The 8,819-nt window shown below is 58.5% G+C and overlaps 1 protein-coding gene across 1 annotated transcript; it reads right to left on the bottom strand.

Moving 5' to 3' along the window:
• Positions 1–1,619: 1,619 nt before the first annotated feature.
• On the bottom strand, positions 1,620–7,909 carry C9H9orf50 (chromosome 9 C9orf50 homolog). The gene is made up of 7 exons (XM_059412134.1): positions 7,386–7,909; positions 7,066–7,128; positions 6,850–6,963; positions 4,149–4,312; positions 2,382–2,535; positions 2,031–2,204; positions 1,620–1,687 (listed from the first exon to the last, which is right to left on the bottom strand). Exons 1-7 carry the CDS (start codon positions 7,907–7,909, stop codon positions 1,648–1,650), a joined length of 1,233 nt encoding a protein of 410 aa, XP_059268117.1. The 3' UTR covers positions 1,620–1,647.
• Positions 7,910–8,819: the final 910 nt, after the last annotated feature.

Raw genomic sequence — 8,819 nt, 5'->3', positions numbered from 1 at the left:
CCCCCACCCCCACCCCCACCCCCCACCACGCGGGCGGCACGCGGGCCTCGATTTCCAGGCTCGTCGATCGCCGCTCAGTAGTTTTTGGCTTAACGGCAACAAAAAGCAGCGAGGAGAAGTTGGGGGGTGGGGAGCGTGGCTGTCCCCCCAGGCCCGCCGCGAGCCCGGGGCAGGTGGAAGGCGGCGGCGCGGGTCTGCGTCGGGAGGAGGGCGCCGGCGGGAGACGGGAGCGCGGCGCGAGGGGAAAAGTTTTCGACCCCGGAGCTGGAGGCTGAGAAGTTTCCGCCGCGCCGGGCGGCGCCAAAGCCAGGCCAACACTGCCCCCGTGTGGGCGCGTGGCGGCGCTGCAGCGGGCGGCGGGGCGAGGGCTCGCTGCGGCCCTTGGGGAGAAACTGAGTCTGGGAGACGGCGAGGCGGGCGGCGCAAGGTCACCGGGGGTGGGTGCGCCTCCTCTGAACCCCGCAGACTCTCCAGGAAATGGAAATACTAGGGCGGGGTGGGGGGTAGTGAAAGCGCAGAAAAAGGGGTGGTGGCCCTCCCTGGGATCAAAACCCCAGCCAGTCCCCCCGGGAAGGGGCGTTGGAGCGCTGCCCCTGTCCCATCCCCCACAGACTTTCTCCAGACTGCCTAGATCTGTGGCCTTTCTTCTGGAGGCAGAGCACAAACAAATCTGCAGAAACAAATCGTCCCCCATTCACTATCCTCCTGGCCCTAAGATTCCCACTGCCTTGCCCCTGCCCAGTACCCTCTCGCCCCCCCATCTCATTCTTTCATTCCGCCTGGTGCCTGGGTGTGGATTCCGTGGCCGTTTCCTCACTGGCCAAGAGGTGGCGATAAAGACCCGGATCCTCGGTGTGCCGAGGGGTTGGGGCCAAAGCGTTGCTTGGACAGAGGGGAGGGGGGCTTCAACTTTGTCCAGGACATTGGAAGCCAGTTGTGGGGCTGGCCATGCTGGGTCAGTGCAGCGATCAGATCAACGCCACCTGGTCTTTTGTCGCCTCCCCATGTGATTTTGAACACTGCCCACCCTTCCATCTGCCACCACTAGGAGAGAAACATCTGGTCCCCACCCACCCTGGATGCTTGCCCTCCAGGGACCTGGGGAATGCAGAAGACAAAAGGTCGTCCACCCCGTTGGAGTCTGCACACTCTCATCCCAAGGCAGAAGTCAGCAAGTAGGCTTTGGTTCCAGTCAAAGAGGGAAGCTGGGGCCCGGGCTCAGGACAGGCGCCTGTTACAGGTGTGGCTTGATCAAGGTTGACAAAGGCTTGGTCCCAAGTACAAAGTGTATGGCAGGGCCTCCCCGCTTCCAGAAGAGGGGTTCGCCTAGAACAAGCCCTGGTCCCTGATGATGGCCTGCCCCCAACCCTCAGCCTCATCCCAGCCATGACTTTGCCCTCTCCCTCTCCTTGGCCCAGGACCCCTGGAGACCAGTAACCTGGCAGCCAGAGAGGCTTGTGGGGTGAGACATGGTAGCAGGTCCCAGCCATCTGGAATGCATGTTTATTTGGGGGGTGAGAAAGGCTTCTCTTCACCCCCTGGCCCGTGTCCATGCACGGGCCTGGGCTCCAGTAGCCATTCACCGGGGAGCCCCCTGCGGCGTTGTGGAAGGCAGGAGGAGCTGGTAGCCCTTAGGGCAGCTTGGCTTCAGGACTGGGTGCAGCTCCAAGCTGGGCGGGAAGGATTCCTAGAGAGACCAGGAGGACCTGCTGATGCCAGATGCTGTGGGGCTGGCTAGGGGAGGGGTTGCGGGGTCTGGGCCGGAAACAAGTCTCCCTGGGCCCTGGGGTGGGGGTGCGGATTCTATACCCCAGTCCAAGGGGGCAGGCACTGGAGTCAGCCCCACTGTACACACGAGGGGATGCAAACCCCCAAAAGACCCCAGTGCTTGCAAGGATGGGGCTGGGAATCTGGACCCAGCTCAGCGCGAGAGCCCAGCCCTTCGCCACGCGCAGGGAGGCTTCATCTGGTAGCCCGCCGCCCCATTGCGCAGGGGTTCTCTGGGCGGCTGGCTGCTAGCAGGTGCTCACCAGCGTCTGGCCCCAGGAGCAGGGTAATGGCCCCCCAGCCCCAGGATGTCATCCATGTCCTGCCAGGTTGGGAGGTCACCTCGCAGCCTCCGTGTGGTGGCCCTAGGGATGCTGGGCAGGCTGCGTTTCATGGAGGCATCCTCAGGGAGGTGACCCGGTGGCTCCTGGGTGGACCTGCGGGGGACAGGAGCCTGTGAGCAGCATGGCCCCTGAATCCCCTGTCCACCCAAGGCTGGCAGGGCCCTCAAGCCTGCGACCATTCGCCTGCCCACTGCTGGAAGGGGTCATCTACAGGATGAGGAGGGGTGCCTGGCAGTGCCTCTGAATCCTGTCCCCTTCCCCAAGCCTCACAGGCCGGGGCGGTCCCAGCTGAACGAGACGTTGGCCATGGCCTCCTCCTTGGAGCTGCGCACGGGGTTTTGGGCAAACTCTCCGGTCATCTCCGGACGCTCCCGAGCACCCGTTCCGATGCTGACCGGGGAGCTAGCCCATGCTCGGCGGTACCCTGCCGGACTGGAGGAGAGAGGGCTCCAGTGAGATCTCTACCTTGTGGGGGAGTGGGGGGGTGGGCGCCAGCACCCCCACTCTCCCCTCCTCCCTCTCCGGCAGGCAAGGCCGGGCAGAACCCTGTCTCCATGGCAACCCAAGGCTCCCCAGTGCCTGATGGCTGCCTCCAGAGAAGGCTCAGGTTTTAAAACTATCTTGCGTGACTGTTTCTGCCTTTATTAGCCAAACTGTGCCCCCCAGCCCCAGCCACATACCCACTCCTGCTGTAGCCCCAATGGGCCTCCTTTCCCATAGTGGGAAGGCCAGTCAGGCCACTGTGGAAATCCAGAGACAATGGTGAGATCCTGCAGGGGTTGGGGGCTAGGAATCTCTCCTGCCCGATCGGCTGCCTTCCTGGCTGGCCAGGGACCCCAAACTCCCCCATGGCTGCCTCAGGATGGAAAGGGCTGGGGAGGGGTCAGCCAAGAGCCCCGCTCTGGGGCCCTGGGACGTGAGCACAGCTCCTGTGGCCACTGGCCCACATGGAGGCTTCTCTCCTGAGCTAGCCAGCTGCCATTCCCACGGAACGGTCTCCCCCTGGGGGCCCCCAGGTCTCTCTCCTCGGCAGCTGTGTCACCTGCTCTCAGAAGCCTTGGCTTGCCTGTCAAACCACAAGCCGCGGGACAAAACTGCAGCTTCTATCTCCAACTTCCTATGACCCTCAGGGGCCCAGGGAGGGTCCCTCCTGAATCAGCAAAGATCCTGGATCTTAGGGCTTTACCCACAACTAGGCTCTGGAGCAGCCACGTTTCCTGAAACTGCACACAGTAGTTGGTCAATAAACAGATGGAAGCTCTTAGAAGCCCTGGGGCTGCCAGTTCCCGAGAAGTGAAGAGGCCAGGCTGATGGAGAAAGGGGCGGGGCGGGGGGGGGATTGGTAAAGGTTATACCAGAGCAAGGACACGCATTCTTCCCACCTGCTTCTTGACACCCACTTCAGAAAACACTGGAAACTGTGCCAAGCAGACACCACCACATCCAATCCCCAAGGAGCCGAGGGCAAAGTTGCATCTCAGAACCAGGGCCTGGTGGTTCCTAGCTTCTTTGCTGGACCAGCCAGTGCCAGCCTCCCCCAGAGAGAAGGTCTGATCTTCTGGACCTTTCTGGGCATCTCCTCAGCAGGGCAGGCCTTCGAGTATATGGGAAGACGCTTTAGGTGACTTGCCACCTTCTTCAGCCTCCATAGGCCACGGAGGGGGCCAGACGTGGGAGACGGGAGGCTGTGCGTGCCTGTTCTAAGGCGGGCGGATCTGGCGCTTGGGAACCAGTGGCAGCGAGAAGGCCTTCGGGGGTGGCCAGGCATGGGCAGCCATTGTGGCCTCCACGGTGACTGCTCCCTGGTGCCACCCACGCTGGGACACTGCTGCAGGACCTCGGACCCCTCTATTTGGTCTTTGAGACCCTCCTGATACTCTGGAGAAGGCAGCTTGAGTGCTGTCTGGGCAAGGTCAGTGAATTCCTGGCCTCTGGAGGCCGGCCCTGACTCCTGGGACCCAGGGCCGAAGCATCTGCTCTCTGGACTCCAGGCTGGAACTTTCTGGAGGCCCGAGGCTCCCCGCGCTGTCCCCTTACCTGCACAGCTGCGCTCCCAGTAGCGGAGCGCTGTGTCCCGCAGGGTCTCATCAGCGAATCGCACTCGGAAGGGGCAAAACCGCTTACGTTGCCCTGAGCTCTGCCCTGAGGAGCTGTGGGAGAGCACGGCCTTGAGCCTGGGGGCCTGCGCACCGTGGGGCCTGCTGAGAGCCGCAGAGGGGCAGGGGAGGGTCAGGACCTGAGCCCCTAGGCCCACACCCCAGCCCTGCAACACATACCCATGGGACCAGAGCTAGCTGTGTATCCTGACACCCAGAGTAGCTTGCCTTTTTTGGGGAGTACTGCCTGCCGGCCGGGCCATGAAACACACATGAACCATGCCTCAGCCTAGGACACGCCCACAACCCTGGGAAACATGATCATTAGTCCCATTTTATAGAGGAGCAAATCGCGACACAGAGACGTTTTGCAACTTGCCCAAGGTCACACAGTTTCTTTATCTGTAAGCTGGGCATCACCCTTGTGCCCGCCACACAGGGTGGCGAGATGAACCGGATGCCATAACACTGCACCCAGGCTGTGGGCTACCCAGGGTAAGCATCTGTAACTTCAAACTGTTCTTATAACCATCAGTCTCAGCTGCGCCTCCTCCCAGGCATGTGAACTTGGGGAGACCACACGAGTCCTTCAGGTCGCAGTTTTCCCCTTTCAGCCATATATGATAGAGTGTAGGCGTGATAATAGCTCCCTGATAAAAGTTTGGTAGGTATGAAATAACTTACGGGAGGCATCTTGTGCAAGGACTGGCCTGGGGCCCGCCCTCCGTAAAGGGCATACTGTTGTCGTTACATTTATTAAGTTCAGCCTCAAGGGCAAGGCTGCAAGAGGGCCTTCTTGATCCAGGCCCTGGCTCTGTTATTCAGAAATGCCACGTTCCACCTTAAGGACACACATATTGATGTATTCTTGCATCCATTTCTCGGACTACATCTTTATGTCTGTGTGGGCACGTAAGGGACGCTTTCATCCGCCCGCAAAAGAGCCAGGCAGCTGGGAGGCGTCCCAGATGGCTACAGGCTATGGGAGCTAGGGATCCAACACTTGTCTGCTTATCAGCGTCTGGTCTGTGCTGGCCTCGGGGCCAGACACAGGTGCACCCCAGCTCTGCCCAGGGGACTGAAATCTCAGTTCTGCTATCAGAGGCTACCGGAGCCTATTCCAATGTAGCCTGGTGCCCCTCCCTCAGGGCCTACCAGGGGATCTTGCCCACCATGGGGTACTCGAGTATTAGTTCTTAAATGTGAAACACCATGACTCTGTCCACCCCCGCTGTTTGTCATATTTGAGCTAATGAGTTCCATACTTTTATTTATTCTTGTGAGACGTAGTCTGTCAATTTGATTGATTTAAAGTTCCTGGCTTGGCAAATGTGTTTCACTTCTGGCACCCTCTCTGAGCCATCGGTGGTGTCTGCCTGGAGCTCTGTGTCAGGGAGGGTTCAAGGCCCAGTGGGGGGGACAATGCCAGGATCAAATATCAGCCATGGGTCCAGAAGGACGAGGGATGGCAAGTATGTCTTGTGTTTACTCTCTTTGGTTTTTAAACTCATGGGCAACGCTCTTCACCGCTCACCTCAGTTTAACCCTGTTAATGCCGGAGGAGTTTTTTCTGCATTCTTTTCCCCCTTCACTAGAGCTATGGCACTGAGGCCCCGGAAGCTCTAATGCCCAGGCTCTTCTACCTCCATCCCTTATCTTATTCCCTCCAACATTTTTTTTTTTTTAATTTCTTTTCAGCGTAACAGAATTCATTGTTTTTTTTGCACCACATCCAGTGCTCCATGCGCTGCGTGCCCTCCCTAATACCCACCATCTGGCTCCCCCAACCTCCCACCCCCCGCCCCTTCAAAACCCTCAGGTTGTTTTTCAGAGTCCATAATCTCTCAAGGTTCATCTCCCCCTTATTTCCTCCAATTTCTGACTTGTAACAAAACCTATTAAAAGCTAGAGGAAGAAACGGACAAATGAATGGTGGGATGGGTAAAAGGAGGGAAGACTGGGTGGGTGGTTGGATGGATGGGTGGATGAGTGCCTCTGTATATGGACTCAGAGATGGCTTCATGACAAAATTATAGACAGGACCCTGGATTTACAAGTGCATGGAAGGATTTGTAGATGACCGATCATTGGCTTCATGGATAGATGGGTAGAATCATCGAAGTTTGTGATGAGAAGGATGACTGGCTAGATGGATGGATGGATGGATGGATGGATGGATGGATGGAGAGACCCATGGATGGGTTGTAGAAGACCTGGTTCCCAGAGAAGATGTATGCGAGCATGGATAGGTGAATGGGAGCAGGAATAGCTGAAGGGATTCACGGCCGGACTCTGAATATGTTGGCAGAAGACCTGATGAATGAGAGGATGGGTTCATAGATGTTGATGGATAATCCTTGGCTAAATTGGGAGGAGACCTACTCTGGGACAGATCTATGTATCGATAGGTAAGTGGATAGATGGATGGATGGATGAATGGATGGATGGACGGATAGACAGATGGATGGGTGGGTTCATGAATGTATTATGAATAGTTTGTCAGAAGACCTGATTCATGGATGGACACATAGACAGATGTACAGGTGGACAGATGGGTTAATTCATAGTTGAACGACAAGAGGAAAGAAAAGAAGAGATGCTCTTTCTCCCCATTCCCCTACCGCCAATCTCCTGTAACTCACTGGTTGGCCTTCTTGAGGGTGAATTGTGAGGGATCTCTCCTCAGGGTCCCCAGGGCAGGTATTTGATGGAGCAAAATCTTCTTAAGACTATTCTGGACGTACGATGACTGGCCCCTTGAAGACAAACAAGCCACACCTGGCATGAGTAGTCAAGGTCCGCCATCCTCAGAGCACTGTTGGCAACCCTGTTCCCACCAACGAGTACCTGACACTTACCGCAGGTCTGGAAGGAACTGACAGTGGGGACACTGGGGGGCATGGTGGCTGTGGTCTGACACACTCCTTTTTGGTCGTGATGCCCAGGATTCTGGGAGCCAGGAGGAGGTGGAAATAGCTATAGGCCTTGGCTTGGGGACAGTCCTTACTAGGCTATTCCTAGTTATAGGGCCTTGGGCCTCAGTTTCCTCAACTGTACAACAGGGGCAATGGCCGACCCATCCTCAAGGGACTGTGCCAGACCTTCTCCTCCCCACTAACAGTAGCTCCACCCATCCCGGAAACGACTCCGCCCCACGCCTGCCCCGCCCCTGCCCCGCCCCCTGGGGAGTCCTGGAGAGGCCTCACTCGGCGGCCGGGGTTCCGCGCACTCTGCCCCCAGGTGGTGGAGGAACTCCCGGAACCTGCTGGGGAGAAGCTCTCCTAGGAGGGCGCGCAGGGAGTCCGGGGCCTCCCTGGCCGCGCCCCTGCGGGGATCCTCGCGCTCTCCAGGCCCCCGGCGCCGGGGCGCGAGTTCCCGGGACGCACGGGCCAGGGGCAGGGGCGGCAGCAGGAGCGACCGCAGCCTTGTCCGGTTCTGCGCCCCCCGCTGGGCCAGGGTGGGCGGGGCGGGTAGACGCGGCGAGGGGTGCCGCACGTCTGGGTGCGAGGACCCGCTCGGCCACCACGCGCCGCCGCCCTCCGAGGCCCTCAAGCCGCCGGGGGACCCCGCGCCGAGGACGGAGCGGAGCTGGGGCAGGGGCAGCCGGGGCAGCAGCGGGTCTCTCCTTCGGCGAGCGCCGTCGCGGGGGAGCCCCTGGGGCTCCACCTGCTGGGCCCCGGGGTTGGGGGGACGCCGGGGCATGTGTGGCCCCGCGCTCAGCTCAGGGCATCCTCACGCCAGTTGGGGGTGACGGGGGTGCCGTGCGACCTGAAGACGAGGGAATAGGCCAGCCCCCAGGCCATAGTGCCTGGAGGGAGGTCCTTGTAGTTTGGGGGGTAACACCACTGTCTCGTCTGGCAGCCAGTGGCTTCAGGCCAGAGCTCGCCCAGCCTCTGTTTCCTCACCTGCAAAATGGTCACGTAAGAGTACACACCTTTCTGAGTTGCTGTGACGTTTAGGTGAGCCAGCACATGTAAATGGCCTAGAATAGTACGCGGCACGCTGTACGTGTTCAGCAGAGGCTAGCTGCTATTACTATTATTATTTTTAAAAAATTTTTATTATTTAGGATTTAGTCCGAGTCCCACTACTTAGTAGCTTTGCAACCTTGGACAAGCCAACTGACTAACTTCTGTCAGTGCCCTCACCTGTAGAATGGGGATAACAGAGCACCTGTCCCTTTGTGACTTAGCCATTGGAGTGTTCAAGTCCTATTAGGCTCTTAGCACTCCCCTGGGAATTAGGAAACCTGGAACCAGTTTGGAAGGAGAGAACTGCCCAGCAGTTGCCCAGTCCGGCTAGGGCCCCTTGGGTGGAGAGCTAGAGCTTGTTGAAAATACGGGTGCCCCAGATTCTGACTCCGTAGGTCTAGGGTGGGGCCAAGACACATATTTTCTTTTTAATATATATATATTTTTAATCTCTACCCCCAATGTGGGGCTCAAACTCACAGCCCTGAGATCAAGAGTGGCAAGCTCTAACCAGAACTACTCAGCCAGGAGCCCCAAGACACATATTTTTAACAAACTTGCCCTTTGGGAGACAGAGCCCCACATCTGCCCCCAGCGTCTGCACGAGAGGGGGCTGTCTTGGAGCCTGCTTTCTCCCTATC

The sequence above is a fragment of the Mustela nigripes genome, chromosome 9 (assembly GCF_022355385.1).
Source record: "Mustela nigripes isolate SB6536 chromosome 9, MUSNIG.SB6536, whole genome shotgun sequence".
In the NCBI taxonomy this organism is placed as follows: domain Eukaryota; kingdom Metazoa; phylum Chordata; class Mammalia; order Carnivora; family Mustelidae; genus Mustela; species Mustela nigripes.
The sequence above is the reverse complement of the archived record's forward strand: the minus strand, read 5'-3'. Positions and strand labels throughout refer to the sequence as shown.

What these genes read in the sequence shown, in the direction of transcription:
- C9H9orf50 (XM_059412134.1), bottom strand. Translation starts at nt 7,909, where the DNA reads ATGCCCCGGCGTCCCCCCAACCCCGGGGCCCAGCAGGTGGAGCCCCAG. An exon ending in TCTCCAGGACTCCCCAGGGG is followed by an intron (nt 7,129 to 7,385) that starts GCGGGGCAGGGG and finishes ACCAAAAAGGAG; the next exon opens with TGTGTCAGACCACAGCCACC. An exon ending in GCTCCTGGGGCCAGACGCTG is followed by an intron (nt 1,688 to 2,030) that starts GTGAGCACCTGC and finishes TGGTCTCTCTAG; the next exon opens with GAATCCTTCCCGCCCAGCTT.